This window comes from Mus pahari, chromosome 6, assembly GCF_900095145.1.
Source record: "Mus pahari chromosome 6, PAHARI_EIJ_v1.1, whole genome shotgun sequence".
Classification (NCBI taxonomy): Eukaryota; Metazoa; Chordata; class Mammalia; order Rodentia; family Muridae; genus Mus; species Mus pahari.
The window spans coordinates 60619836-60636261 of record NC_034595.1 but is presented as its reverse complement, the minus strand read 5'-3'; the positions used below and the strand labels follow the sequence as shown (position 1 = coordinate 60636261).

At 35.6% G+C, this 16426-nt stretch overlaps 1 protein-coding gene across 1 annotated transcript in view; it reads right to left on the bottom strand.

The window, feature by feature from the left end:
* The window catches only part of Faf1 (Fas associated factor 1), a 307082-nt gene that overhangs the window by 118752 nt on the left and 171904 nt on the right, over window positions 1-16426 (bottom strand). The window contains exons 10-12 of the mRNA XM_021200199.1: window positions 6542-6668; window positions 5593-5656; window positions 4654-4735 (exon numbers count right to left, since the gene is read on the bottom strand). Coding sequence (XP_021055858.1) covers window positions 4654-4735; window positions 5593-5656; window positions 6542-6668 — 273 coding nt within the window. The remainder of the gene's footprint in view (window positions 1-4653; window positions 4736-5592; window positions 5657-6541; window positions 6669-16426) is intronic.

Genomic DNA, 16426 nt, shown 5'->3' with positions numbered 1-16426 from the left:
CTCATTAAGATTCAGATTTAAAATCTAGTGAGATTCTAAAAATCTTCCCTGGGCCCTCTCTATATGTAGAAAAAGTTCCTGTTCTTATTGCTTTTAAGTTCCATTATACAATAGGGATCTGTGTATAATGTCTTCTGTAACGAGCTAACCTCTGAATTTGTCAGACTAAGGAAATCTCTCAGGCACTAAGTAGACATGTGATAAATATTTCTAACTCTTAACTGAATGATCATACTTCATAGTTAAAAGCAAGAGCGGCTATAAAGCTGATGAAGGTGTTATGAGAAGTCAGTAAAAAATATAAGAATCCATAACAAACTGGAACTGCATCAGCCAGTACTGTAAAGTTCTCAAGAAAAGACTGAATACTCTCACCAACAAGGGCTCTCAAATCAAATCAGTTGGAAGCAGTTTTCATTAAGATGGATTGAATGTGGCATCGTGAGAAACACTTTATCAAATGTAGTGTTTTACTTAGTGATTAACTATATACCAGTTGATGAAGCTCCCTAAATCCTTTGTAATCCTACCACTCCAATAAACATTTAATGAGTATATAAGTTCAAAAAGCCTAGTAGAGGATTTAAACCTTCAATCTTGTTTTTATTTACTCTTGGAACTCAATTTCTCAATTCAAGTGAAGAAAGCTGGTGCTTGAGGCTCATCGGTTGCCCTGGTAAAATTAATGTGCCTCCTAAAGTTTAAATTAAACATGATATTTAAGAGGAAAGAAATTTAAGCAAAGTGCCACAGTAACAGTCACACTTGCCTTAAAATGTCTAAACATCAGCAAATTGTTTTCTTAAAAATGACTGAGAAATAAAAGAAAAAAAGAAAAAGAAAAAAAGGTTTGTCCTAACTTGGAGATGTAAAATCTGAAAAAGAGAGATGGACTTTGGTAACTGTGTACTGCAGTGCAGAAGAGAGGAGAGATGTCTGCATGTAACGGTACAGCACACACCCTTCTTGCCTTTGTTGAAAAGCATGATCTTTTACTGGACTTCTACTATTTACTACCGATGTATCTTTGGAAAAGTAATACTGTTTTTTTCCCCCTGAGTTTTCTCATCTTTAAGATGAGAATAGAAATACTAAATAACCCTATCTCATTAGTGTTTAACACTGTTCAGGAAGGGATTTATAAATCCATAATATCATAGAAATATGAAGCAGTATTACTATTCCTATGCTGTCAAGAACTATATGAAAGTAAATAGGTTAGCCATAGTGGAATGTGCCTGAGTTCTTAGGACTTGGGAGGCAGAAGCAGAAAGATCAGACTTCAAAGCAAGTCTGCCACCTGGAAAAAAGGGTAAAATAAAACTTATTTGATAACGGTAAAAAGTGTACTAATTTAGAATAATTGGGAACAATTTATCCAAATTGGAAAAGAGGAGTGAACAAAGCTTAAGAAGGGAAGGATGAACAACTGAGCAGGTCTGAGAGGTTAGTAAATGCTGATATGACTCTATTAAGCAAAACATTTAATTATATGTATCAGTGAATTGCCTCTGCTAAAACACCTAGACACTAACTAATAAAAGCAAACGATCAATAGTTTCATTAGAAATATCCATGAGTTAATAAGTAAGAGCTTATATTCCTCCGGAGATTATCTGTCTGAATAAATCTACATGACAATTTAATAAAAGTTCTTTTGTTGGCAATAAACTCCATATTTAAGCATCAGCATTTAAAGCCATATATGAAAGGCATACACAGAAACTTTTGAAATGAAACTGAAAAAGGATCTATGTTGACTGGGGAACTGAAATTTTGGAATGATCACATATTTTTTTAAGTGACAGCCATATTGTGACTAAGTAGGAGAAATGCATTGTTTTGAAAAATGTATGCATAAGATTTAAGGAGTATTAATTTGCTTTGAAATGGTTTGGTCAAAGCCTAACAAATATATAAGATATCCTAAATGTTTTTGTAAAGTTTAAAATTTTAAACTTCAAAAGTTTAGTTGTTGTAAATATTAAAGTCTGTATGAAATTTTCACTATGTGTTGAGTCTTGGGAATATACCCAAAAGATGACCCACTATGCCACAAGGGCATGTGTTGCACTATGTTCATAGCGGTCTTATTTGTGATAGCCAGAAGCTGGAAAAAAAACATAGATGTCCCATGACAGAAGAATGGATATAGAAAATGTGGTTCATTTACACAATGGAATACTATTCAGCTATTAAGAACGAGAATATCTTGAGTTTTACAGGCAAATGGATGGAACTAGAAAATATCATCCTGAGTGAGGTAACTCAGACCCAAAAGGACATGCATGGAGTTGCCATCCCACAGTCACATCTCTGACCCATAACTGTTCCTGTCTGAAAGAATTACATGGATTGAAATGGAGAGAAGCCTTAGGAGAAAAAGGTCCAGCGACAGGCCCAAAGTGAGATCCAGCTCAAGGGGAGGTCCCAAAGCCTGACACTATTACTGAGGCTATGGAGCACTCACAAAAAGGGATCTATCATGACTGCCCTCTGAAAGACCCAACAAGCAGCTGAAAGAGTCAGATGCAGATATTTACACCTAACCAATGAACAGAACCAGCTGACCCCTTTTGTTGAATTAGGAAAGGCTGAAAGACGATGAGGAGAGAAGGGCTTTCAATTAATCTGGATTCCCCCGAGATCTCTCAAACTGTGGAACACCAAACAGACAGCATACACCAGTTGATATGAGGCCCCCGATACACATATAATAGAGGACTTCCGGGTCTGTGTTCATTCAAAGATGATGCACCTAACCCTTAGAGGTTGGAGGCCCCAGGGAGTTTAGAGGTCAGATGGGGTGGGGGATAGGGGCATCCATGTGGAGAAGGGGTGTGGTGGGGAGGAGGTGTGGGATGTGGAACAGAGGGTGAAAGGAGGGCGCAGGGAATGGTATATGGAGTGTAAAAATTAAATTTAAAAAAATACTGTTTTGTATGTATGAGTTGGAAATTAAACTAGGACCTCATGTATGTGAAGCACATAACTGTATCAGAAAGTTACATCCTAAGTTCTGAATAATGTAGTTTTAATTATTTTCTGCTTGTTAGTATTTTCCATTTTCAATCTGAAAGTGATTAAAATAAAAATTTATCATAAAAATGTACTGATCTGAGGCCTGTGGAGATGGTTGAGCAAACATACATAGGTCTGATCTCTGCCACCCATGGGAAAGACTGGGATACCTAGGCAGCCTGTCACCCCCGTAAGTACGGCAGAGGGGGAAGCAAGGCTCTCTGTGTCAACTCTTAGTACAGGTATCCACCGTGCGTATAGTACCAATCCACTGGAAAGTTAGCAGTTAGCCTGTTTAGAACTTAAACTGGCATGGCACTGCAGTGCTTGTCTTTAAGCAAGCCTTGTTTACTTCATGATAATCCCTAAAGAACAAGACGAGTGCTGCTAGTTGTTCAAATGTGCTGTAAAACGTGTCCTTGAAGTGAAAATGTAAACACATAAAAGTATTTTAAGAGGGAAAAATATGTATTTACCTAACTTTTATTGCAGAATATTGCTGTAATTGTTTTATTTTATCATTAGCTTAGTAAAAGGCACCTAATATGGGTTCTGGGAACCAAACTCTACTTCTGTATTAAGAGCAGTCAGTATACATTCTTAACTGTGGATTCATCTCTCCAATTCTTAATTACTTGTTCTTACTCTCTTAGCGTCTTTTTTTTTTTTTTCTTTTTATTTCTCTTAGCGTCTTTAATCAGAATCAAACGAAGGTGGGAGAAGATAGCTTAAGGTCAGCTTAGGCAACAAGAGTGAGCTGAGGGCAGTTTGATAACTCAGTGAGATCCTTTCTGGAAGTTAAAAGCTAAAGGGGTCAGAGGTGTTGCTGGGGCTCCAATCCAGACAGTAGGCCTTACAGCAAGTAGGCCCAATTCACAGAATAGCCAAAACAAACAAACAAAAACCATCAAATCACAAAGAAAAATTCCATGACAAAACAAGTACAGCAACCCTGCCCCCCCCCAACAAAAAAGCAAAACAAAACATCAACCTCTCACCTCATCCTAGAACTGTATGAATAGGGAGTTATTATGTAAAGTGCTTGGGACAGAAGTATGGCAGAAGATGTTTAATTCTTTTAGACTTTGGAATGTTTGCATAGTCTTTCTTGTTTGATTGTCCCTAATTCAAATACTGGAAATTCAAGTTTTGAGACTCATGTGGCTGAAACAATTTGTACTTTGGAGCAGGATGGATTATGATTTTTAGGTTAAGGATGCTGAATCTGTATACTTGGCCCTGTAAGATTTTAGACATGCACTGGGGGCATTGGGATATAGTTTTCACAGATACATGAGGGCTACTCAAAAGGAAAAAGCACTTTGGAAAAGGTCTAAGAATAAATCTCTATCAGGAAGTTTTCATTCATAAAACTGACAATATGAACATACAGCCTAGCTCCTTATAAGCATGTCCAACAACTCCAATATGACCCAGGTTACAAGTCTCTCTGAGAAGGCAAAAGACAACATATAATGCCCCAATCGAGATGGGCATCTTGATGAAGATTAGGTTAGCAGAAGAATGTAAACAAAATCAAGACTTCAATCTTAAAGATTGTAAAAAAATATTAAACAGTCTCATATCAGGGGGTAAAAAATACAGTACAAGAATACAAAAAACTGTACTCACGTCTCGGGCTTTCACATAGAAGGCCTCTTGGAAAGCAGCTTCTAATGAGCCAATAAAAAATACAGGATGGCAGTCACCATATCTATAGGAAAAATTATGTATATTAATAAAGAAATGTTTGAAATTCATACCAAAGTCATACGAATTGAATTAAATGACTGATAAGTAAATGTTGTGGCTAATATCTAATACAGACCAAAACCCAATTAACCTGTTTTAATGTCTGAATGACATCTGTGAATTTTAAAAATTCTTCTTGGTCTGTACAAATATATTAGAACACTGGAATTTTTAAAAATAAGAAACTATGGCACAGGAAGCACTTCTTGGCTAATTAATTTTGTTAGACTTTGGAGTTACATTAACTTTTTCCTCATTTTAATTAATTTATTTGGTAATACTATCACAGAAGAAGAAGGCTGATTCTTATGTTTCCATAGTATAGTATTAACACTAAAAGAGGAATATCATTTATATCAGACTGAAAATTAAACATTATCTTTATATACTTCAGTAAACTCCAAAATATATTAAAAACTTATGAAAAGTCTTAAAAAGAAATGCTAAAAAGTCCAAAAACAAAAGTTAAAAGAAAAATTCACTTACATTACATTTTAATTATCTTTTAATTTACTATTGAGTAAATGCTTTTTGTTTGTTCCAGAATATACTAAAAATTAGTATGATATATCCTTGTCCTTTTTATAAAGATACAGGGATAAACTACATTTCTGCATTGCCACAAATGGTTTGGTAATTATATCACACTGAATAGTATGTCTTTCTCTACTAGTACTGTATGAATTGATATAGAAATCCTTTGAATACTCTATGGAGAAATGTTAAACAATTTCTAATTAAAATTACACCAAAAAAAAAAAAAAAGAATCACAGTAGTATAAGAAAACATTAATTTTATAGTTAATATCCTAACCCTACCTTGAAGAAAACTCTGCTGTAAATTGTAATAAGGCATCTCCTTCATTTTCTGCGTTTTCTGGCACTAAAAAACAAACAAAAGAAAAAACAAAAACAAAAAAAACAAAACAAATAGACACAAAAAACAAACCACATAACATCTAATCCCACATATAAGAAATATATTTAATCAATAAGGAGGAAATAAAATTAAGTTTAGCTTCTGCGATATATCTGACGGGACATTTTTAATATACATTAGTAGATTTTATTAAGCAGAATAAAAAAGAATCATTAAGAAAATTCCAATGAATAGATACAATCCTATTAGGCATCTAAATAATTTAAATGTCAGTGTCAACTAGGATTTCAATTTTCTTAATATAGATATCTTGTGATTAAATTATATAATATTTTTAAAAGAATTTCCTAATTGGAAAATTGCCAAATTTATGTAACTATTATATCAATTTCTGTCAAAAGTAGGCGCAATTTTACCAAGTGAATAGGCCACAAAAAGGATTTACGTTAGAAATCATTTTGCATATAGCATCCTTTCTTATTCTCTATCATGCATCTCATAAGTGAAAATGAGAAAGATAGCACATATATTCTACTTTGTTAATGGTAATGGTAATATTACTATTCATCTTCACACTGACATCTCTGAGAAATGGTGAACAAGTACTACAGAAAGTACGCTGTTTGTCAATCAACTTTCAAGAAAAAAATAAATAGAACTGAAACTAATTATACACTGAAATGTTTACTACACACTTTTGTCATTTTTACAAGTGTTTTGAAAATCTGGAGGCTTAGTAAAAAATCAGAATTCAAAAGAGTATAGTTCTAATGAAGCAAGTCTATTTCTAAACTTACAGAAAGGGGTTTTAAAGTCCACTATTCTTCGTAGGTTTAATTCTAGAAGGGAGAATTATGATGCTTGTCCCAAAGAGCTACAAATACTCACTCATTGGAGATTTTCTCAGGGTAGATGATGCCATGCCAAATACTTCTCCGTCATCGACTCCAAATTCTGAAGCATCTTCAAAGTCATCTCCATCACTATCACTAACCATATGAACATCCGTGCTTTGCTATTTAAGGAAAGTCCTAATTAGATTGAGATTGATTTTAACATATAAAATTCTAAAGTTATATAACTGCAATAAAATAAAAACTTCCAAGTATGAAACTATCTACTAAAGTAAAGCTTATTTTTTTTAATTTAAAACTTTTCATTTTAAAGCTCACAAACATTTCTAAACAAAATGAAGGGCAGTTACAAGCTCAACAAAGATAGAGATTTCTGTGGTATACTAGTGTATAGTACACAAATAAATGACCAATGGGTACAACTAGAAACTCAGACAAATTTAAGCTGTGAGTCTCTCGAAAGGCACACACTATGTGAATCTGGAAAGCAGAAACAAGGCAGCATTCAGACTTGTCATTTCCTGACTGCAGTAATTCTCAGTAAGACAGACATTGGTATCTTATCCTTACAGTGTCATTAGGAGATACATAAAACAGACATGTATGAAAGTTCAATGTAAATTGAAGGCTACTAAAACATGTAAAATAGTAGCATGTTTTAATTCAGTAGGCTGTTATTGAGGATTTACTATGTGACTGCCACTGATAAACATATCCTACTTACTCTGTATCAACAACATGTCGAAGTTTAACATATTAAAAATATCAGCTTCAAAATAAAAACCTGTCTGCTATTCTCTAGATTAAGATACTATTCTAAAATGTTAAGATTGAAGACATTTGAACTGGGTAATGAGTACCAATAAATGTTTAGGTCTTGTCTAAGATGAAGGTCCAAGCACAGCAATTGGCTAAATGGCAATGCTTTGTTCTACAAATGGCCCACAAAAATTATTCAGGAAATAATTTTTTTACCTTCTAAAATACGGTGCTATGTACTTAAGTTATAATATACTAGAAACTATTTAACATAAGAGTTTAACTTAAAATTAAAGTTAATATTGTGTGTAGAGGTAGAGTGTGTGTGTGCATACACCTGAGTGGTAGATGTGGCAGCAATTGTCTTTATTCACTGAAAAATGTTGCCACCCTGCCCGTTCTTCTTTGTATCCATTTAACAGACTGAGGACACATTTAAAAGAACTGCTGAAACATTTTAAGATTCTACTATTCATTATAAAAGCCTTACTTTTTAATATGTAAAAGTAATGATTAGGATTGTATGCATCCTAATTAGCCTTAGAATTTTGTTCTACAAAGTCAAGATCTCCCCCTGGTTTAAAGTATCTCATTTTTTAAAATTCAAAACTCTTTTCCATTAAAAAGAATCATCCGTCTATCTGTTTATCTATGTGTGTATATGTACATGCATGTACCATGGTGCACATGTGGAAGTCAGAAAGAAAAAATATTTGAAAGTTAGCGCTCTCTCTCTCTCTCTCTCTCTCTCTCTCTCTCTCTCTCTCTCTCTCCCTCCCTCCTTTTCCCCCTCCCTCCCATGTGGGTGCCAGGGATGGAACTCAGGTCCTCAGACACGGTTTCAAGAACCTATAACCTCAGATCCTCGTGTCCATTTTGAAGCAAATTGGTAGAGATCCTCTTCAAAACAATACACTAAGATGAACATCTACTATAAAATCAGTGTTTCTCAGCCTGGTGGTTCAATGACTTTTTCACAGGGGTCGCCTTCTGCATATCAGATAGTTACAATTTACAACAGTAGCAAACTTACAGTTATGAAGTAGCAATGAAATAAATGTCATGCTTGGTGTCACCACAACATGAGGAAAGGGTTGCTGCACTAGAAAACCTGAAAACCACTGTATAAGACGCTTTTGATTCCCCATGTGTTTCATCCAGTCAAGTATCTCTAACACGAAGCTGCCTAAACTTTGAGGCGTAAAGAAGCGCAAGGACAGAATCTGCAAGGTAGGCTGCATGTTCCTTTCCCGTGTATAGTCAGATTCATAGGCAAGTAAAAAGGTACCGAGGATTAAACTGAAAACATCCACACTACTCTCACTAGCTTTGCTGAGTAATATTTACCGCTCCAAGAAGCATCAGATTACGAATGAAGGTTGAGGAACACAGAAAACTGGGAGTAAGCAATATCCCATATACATTGCTTTCTTTTCTTTTCTTTCTTTAATTTTTACTTCATTTCTCTTATTGTCTTATATCTACGGTGTTTCTCCAAAAGGAGTCTTTAATACCACTTCCTCAAAAAACAGAGCCTCACTTCATAAACAATGGCTTAATTTTCTCTATGACACAGTATATAGTTTTTACACAAAGCATGGAATTTCCTTAGAATCTCGGAAAATGAAATAATACAAATACAACATCTTTAAATGGAGGTATCTAAAAAGCCAATTTTATTGAAAAAAAAGTATATTTCAAATATGAATTATTGAAGTATCTGCAAGAATGAGCTGCTTAATTATGTATAAGGAACTACCAATCTCTTCACATTTTCTTATCAGCTACCTAACAGGTTAGGAAAAGCTCTTTTCTTAAAAAAAAAAAAAAATGAGATAAACAATCTTTTCCCCCAATTAATATTTGCTGATGAGAATAGATAATCTTTTGGTATCTGTTACAGTTGCAATAAAATTCTTTGAATCTTGAGAATTTATTAAGATTTTAAAAATAACTAAGAAAATTTTAGATTATGTTTTGTCTGTTCTATTAACTTGTTCACTTTGCAAATCTCCATTACATTCTCTAAATTCATTCAAAAGAAAACACGCAGCAGTATATGATTTATGAAGACAATTACAATGCTGAGCCATGAGTGTTATAAAACAGATATTTAAGGCTATCAAGTAGATCAGGAAAACTTCCAGGAGGAGATGATGGCCAAGTTGTTTGAAATAAAAATTTAGAACTAATACTTAGCATTAAAACAAAACAAAGTGAAGCAGATGTTCCCTTTGGCAGAAAACTTATTATGTGATTTAGACATCAAAGCACCACACAGTATGTGTATGTAATGCAGACTCAAAGACAGATTTCAATGCTGCAGAACACATTTGGAAACACTGGTACTGAGAAGAGTTGCACACTATCTGGGAAAAATCTAGCAAAGAACTTGATATTTAAAACTACGGAATTAAGAAAAGCAAACTGAATGGTGGATTCTGGGTGTAGCAGAGATTGGATTTTGAGTCCTCTCTTGTTAGATGGAACTTATGCCTGACACTGTTAAGATGGACAAAAACTTGAGACCAAATAAGCCCTGGGCCTAGAGGACACTACTGTTCTGCTAAAGAGACATAGCAATAAAATGACTCATAATAACATTCTGCTATACCTAAAGATCAGTGCTTCATTCAGCTATCATCAGAGAAACTTCATCTTGAATGGGAATTAAAACAGAGATGATAACTGAACAAAATGTGCAAAGAGTGAGAGACCCTGGAACACTCAGTCCTGAATGGGATCTCTTCATCAAAACCTCCCCCTCAGAGCTGAGAAGTCTACTCCAAAGAGGACATGGACTGATTCTAAGAGTAAGGGGTGATAGAGGAAACCATGTCCTCCAGATACAGCAGAAATTATGCATATATGCAGAGACACCAAAGAAGAATGTATGCACAGTGTCTGAACATGTTCAAGCCAGAGCCCCAGCATTGTGAGGGGTCACAGGCTCTCATTCAAACCAAGAAGCTATCTGCAATTGGAACCCATTTGGAAAGAAAAACAGTTTTCTCCAATAGAGTTTCAGTGGATATACCAACCACACTTTAGGGTAGACCTCATGGACAGACATAGATAGTCAATACTAATTTATAGACCTTTTGTCTCAAGATTACTTTGCTTAGGCATCTTTTGTCTTAGTGTTCTTTTTTTATATATTGTGACTTCCATTTTGTTGGCTGTGCTTGTGTTTCTTGTTTTGTTTGTTTTTGTTGTTTACTTTTTAATTTTTAAAGAGAAAGAAAGTGTGAAGTTCAGTAGATGAGAAGGATCTAGGGATTGGAGGTGAAGCTGATCAGAATATACTGTATATAAAAAAAAGCTTTTCAAGAAAAATTTATTTGAAATTAAAAATAATTACATCATTTCCCCCTCCCTTTCTTTCCTCCAGCCTTTCCCATCTACCCCCTCACTGGTTTTATACATGTTCCCACTCTCGCTCTCTCTGTCTCTCTGTCTCTGTCTCTGTCTCTCGCTCGCTCTCTCTCTCTCTCTCTCTCTCTCTCTCTCTCATATTCATGAATTCTTATTGCTACATATATAGATATGCATTCTTAAATACATGAATAAAATCAATGAATCCATCTGTTACTTATATGAATATGATTTCAGAGTTGAGCACTTGATATTGGATAAACTATTTGGGTGCTCTTTCCTGAGAAGATGGCGTTCCTTATTTGCTTAGAGTTCTTGGTCTAGGGTTGAAGCTCCATGAGATTTCCCCTTTCCTGTTAGCATGTCACCTGGTATCATCCTCACTCACGTCTTGTTTAGGCAGCCATGTACAACATTGCTGTAAATTCTCTGATATTTCAAGGAGACAAAATTCTCACAGAAAATCCCTGTTCCTCTGACACTCATCTTTCAATTGTCTTCCACTCTGGCCCCTGAGGTATAAGGAGTCCTTGTGGGGATGGATCAGTTGGGACTGGGCTCCACAAGGCCACTTGATCTCTGTGATTCTTTTGATTTGTTGTGGTTTTCGATAATGGTTTTCTCTCTATCTCTTGAAAGGAGAGATTTTGCTGTGGCTGTGGCCTATACTTATCTGTGTACACAGATTTTTGAAGCTTAATTTTTAAAAGTTACATTTACCTTAAAAAGGTAACTATGAAAAAAAGCCCACAACCAACCAAAGAAACCTTAATTTATAATCAAAAGAGTTAGAGCTACATACCATATAATATTGCTCATGAATCTGTCTTCACTGTACAGTACACAGAACACTGTAATTGCAATATGTGACTAATTCAAATACCTAAAGTTCTGTGAAAATTCAAGGACAGGACATAACATGCTACCTTACAAAAATTATTAATATAACCTAACTTCAATAGATGGATTCAATTTTAGTCATATGGTAAGAAGCCAGTGGTGAATAAATTCAATAGAAGATAAGGAAGTAGAGAATTTTCTAGTGTAGCTTACTGAAAAAGAAAAGATTTCATTTGAGGGGAGCTAGATTTGTAGGATTTATTTAATTTGATGTGGTGTGTGTGTGTGTGTGTGTGTGTGTGTGTACACATGCATGCCAAGCCATATGTGCCACAGTTCACATAGAGAAGTCAGAAGAAAACTTCTAGGAGCTGATTCTCTATTTCTACTGTGTGGGTCTCAGGGATAAAACTCAAGTTGTTAGGCTTAGTAGCAAAGACCTTTTCCTGTTGAGCCATCTGCAGTTTTTTGTTGTCAGTTTTGTTTAGTTTTAAGATGAACTGAGAAAAGACTAATAGAGCTGGAAATGAGGAAAAACAAAAACAAAACAAAACAAAACAAAAAACAAGAAAGACCTATGCCTGATATATCATTATTACAATAGTTAGAAGTAGTAGATCCAAAATAATGGATAAAATACAAACTCAGATAGTGAATAAACCTCTAAATTAACCAATGCAGATAGTAAGGTTAATGATGACATAAAAATAAGTATTTTTAAAATGGTGAAAAGCGAGAGTTCATAAAAATCCTAACCTATGAAAGAAATAAAAGTTGTCCAAATAGGAAAGAAATAAATGGTGTGAGCTTGTCAAACACATGAACGTTGAGTTCATAAAAAGCAAACCCAGTTTGAAAGTATCAACTGGGATACTTTCAAAGAACTATTTAACCAGTGTGCAGTATAACGGGTATTACACTAGGATTGGGCACTGATGGGAATTAATATGTATAAGGAGATGGGTTGTTGGACAGAGCATGGCTAACAAGTTTATATATAATGACTAGGATAAGCATTAAAAACAAGATGACAGCCGGGCAGTGGTGGCGCACACCTTTAATCCCAGCACTTGGGAGGTAGAGGCAGGCAGATTTCTGAGTTCAAGGCCAGCCTGGTCTACAGAGTGAGTTCCAGGACAGCCAGGGCTATACAGAGAAACCCTGTCTCGGGAAAAAAAATAAATAAATAACAAAAACCCCACAAGATGATGAGGACACAACTGACTCCATAACATGTTTACCTCTGGTGCAATGCCATAAACATCTACCTTGTGACTCTTATGTTCTCCTTACCAAGTTTTAAAACTAGAAATACTCACTCTCAAGCTTTCGGTAAACTTATGAGTTCATTTTTAGGTGCTTGATTATGTCTGAGTAGCATATATGTCTGTTGTAATATCAGGAAGAGGTTATTTGATTTGAATGTGTGTGTGTGTGTGTGTGTGTGTGTGTGAAGGTGCTAAAAGGGGTCTCATGCAACGTAAGCTATAAATTCACTATGTAGTGGTATAGCTGGGTCTTCAGGTAGAACTATTTCCCATTTTCTGAGGAACTGCCAGATTGATTTCCAAAGTGGTTTTACCAGCTTGCAGTCCCAGTGGCAATGGAAGAGTATTCATCTTTCTCCATATCCTCACCAGCATCTGCTGTCACCTGCGTTTTTGATCTAAGTCATTCAGATTGGTATGAGGTGGAATCTCAGGGTTGTTTTGATTTGCATTTCCCTGATGACTAAGGATGTTGAATATTTCTTTAAGTGCTTCTCAGTCATTTGAGATTCCTCAGTTGAGAAGTTGTTGTATAACTCTATACCCCATTTTTTAATAGGATTATTTGGTTCTCTGGAGTCTAACTTCTTGAGTTCTCTATATACTTTGGTTGGTAAAGATCTTTTCCCAATCTGTGGGCTGCCATTTTGTCCCACTGACAGTGTCTTTTGCCTCACAGAAGCTTTTCAATTTTATGAGGTCCTATTTGTCAATTGTTGATCTTTTCATGAGCCATTGGTGTTCTGTTCAAGAAAATTTCCCCTGCGCCAATGTATTTAAGGTTCTTTCCCACTCTCTCTTCTATTAGAATCAGCATATCTGGTTTTATGTGACAGTCCCTGATACAACTGGACTTGAGCCTTGTACAAGGAGATAAGAGTGGATGAAAAGATCTGTATGACAAGAACTTCGAGTCTCTGAAGAAAGAAATTGAAGAAGATCTCAGAAGATAGAAAGATCTCCAATGCTCATGGATTGGCAGGATTAACATAGTTAAAGCAGCTGTTTTACCAAAAGCAACCTACAGACTCACTACAATCCCCATCAAAATTCCAACTCAGTTCTTCACAGAGATAAAAAAAAAAAAAGAGCAATACTTGGGCTGGTGAGATGGCTCGGCGGGTAAGAGCACCCGACTGCTCTTCCGAAGGTCTGGAGTTCAAATCCCAGCAACCACATGGTGGCTCACAACCATCCGTAACAAGATCTGACGCCCTCTTCTGGAGTATCTGAGGACAGCTACAGTGTACTTACATATAATAAATAAATAAATTTTAAAAAAAAGAAAAGAAAAAAAAAAAGCAATACTCAAATATATCTGGAATAACAAGAAAAGCCAGGATAGTGAAAACCATTCTGGGGGAATCACCATTCCTGACCTCAAGCTGTACTACAGACTAATAGTGATAAAAATCATAGGTATTGGTACAGAGACAGGCAGGAAGATCAACAGAATAGAATTGAAGACCCAGAAATAAACCCACATACTTATGATCACTTGATCTTTGACAAAGAAATCAAAACCATACAGTGGAAAAAAGATAATAGCATTTTCAACAAATAGTGCTGGTTCAACTGGTGGTAGGCATGTAGAATTTTCTTTTATTATTCAGTCTTGAGATTTTTTTTTTTTTGAGTCTGTATTTTTTTTAGGCTAAATAACTATCTCTCTCTCTCTCTCTCTCTCTCTCTCTCTCTCTCTCTCTCTCTCTCTCTCTCTGTGTGTGTGTGTTCAAAGGACAACAGGTCCATCATACATGTTCCAGGATCACTAATGGATACTTAAAATCTCAAATGGTACCAAACACATATATCTACAATTTTCTCCTAAATAGCTGTATATAAACTTTGAATGAATTTCTATTATCTCTTTCATGGTTTTATGAAAAGAAGATCCATTCACAAAGCAGATCTTAGTAACCAGAATGCAGTCTATATAGATGTTCTTTTTTAATCTTTTTTTCCTTACACATAAAAACTTTTACTTTATCTCTTAAAGCAGTGGTTCTCAATCTTCCTAATGATGAGACCCTTTAATGCAGTTCCTCATATTGTGGTGACCTCCAACCATAAAATTATATTGTTGCTGCTTTTTAACTGTAATTTTGCTACAGTTGTGAGTCATAATACAAAGAAATGACATGCAGGATATCTGATATGCAATCCCAGTGAAAGGATCATTACTTAAGTCCTAAAATCCACAAAGTCATAAGCCACAGGTTGAGAACCACCCTGCCCTAAAAGATTCACTGTAGATTTTCTTTTGGTCTGTTATTTCAATTTGATTTAAATCTTATTTCAAATTTAATGCATCCCAGAAACTGGAGAAATGGCTCACATTCTAGCTGTTCTTCCAGAGGAACTTGGTTTGATTTTCAGCACTCACACAGCACCTGACAACCTCCCGTAATACCTATCTCAGTGGATCAGACTCCTTCCTGCGCCCGCAGGCACTACATGCACATAGTGCATATGCATGCAGACAAACACCCATGCATTTAAAATAAAAATATAGGAAAAAATTTTTACAGCTTTCTAATTCAGTACTTCCTCAAGGATTTTATGTCTGAATAATCCTCCTACTAAGCTGGGGCAAACAAGTGAGTTTTCCTGGAGACGGCCCACCATTCTGCATGCCTATGATGGGTGACCTCTGGAGAGGCATGGCTCTAAAGACTTCGGCCTAGGATTGGCTTCTCATGGCTGATAAGATTTCCTGCCATTATTACATAGCCTAATGATTCCTGGGCATCAGCCCACCCTATTGGGCAAATTTCCTGCAGATTAACATGAAGATGAACTTCCATAAAGTAATGCTGTTTAGATAAATTAATGACTTCAGAGTTCCTAATTTGATACAAATAATTTTAGGAAGAAAGTTTAAGAAAATGATTTTAGTTGTTTTGTCAGAAAGATGAAGTAGTTAGAATAAAGAATAAAATATGTCCACTCCGCATAGAATAGTAAGTAAAGGCTGCATTATAAGAAAAACAATGAACTCGCATGAATTATACTACAAAGACACATAGGCTTAGGACAATTTTTTTTTTTCCTCCGAGCCCTCGGACCTTTATTTGTTAGGATTTTCCACATCTTAGTCTTCTTATCTGGTCAATGGGAAATGCCATGTCTACAGGTGTGGCATGGTTTGGCTCTTAAGTGCAACGATAACAGAAATATTTCTTCTTCTTTTTTTCCCTTCCCTTTTCCCTCCTGCTCCAAGCCCCAGCTCGCTCCAGGCCCCTACTTGATCTGGCCCATAGGGTTTTTTGTTTGTTTGTTTATTTCTCATTATGAATGGTTGTGAGCCACCATGTGGTTGCTGAGATTTGAACTCATGACCTCTAGAAAAGCAGTCAGTTCTCTAAAACCCTGAGCCATCTCACCAGCCCCAGAAGTATTTCTTAACATCCTTGGTTGGCATGGGACAAATTTATGATGAAGGAAAAACATTCATTCCAGATCAAGTACAAGGATAAAGCCACAGGTGTGCACTGCTAAAACAAAGGCATATTAAACTGTTGCTTTGAACATTTTTAAAATTAATTTAATTTTTAATTGATTTTTTTTCCAATTTTTATTAGGTATTTACTTCATTTACATTTTAAAGGCTATCCCCAAAGTCCCCTATACTCTCTCCCCCACACACCCTGTTCACCTACCCACCCACTCCCCCT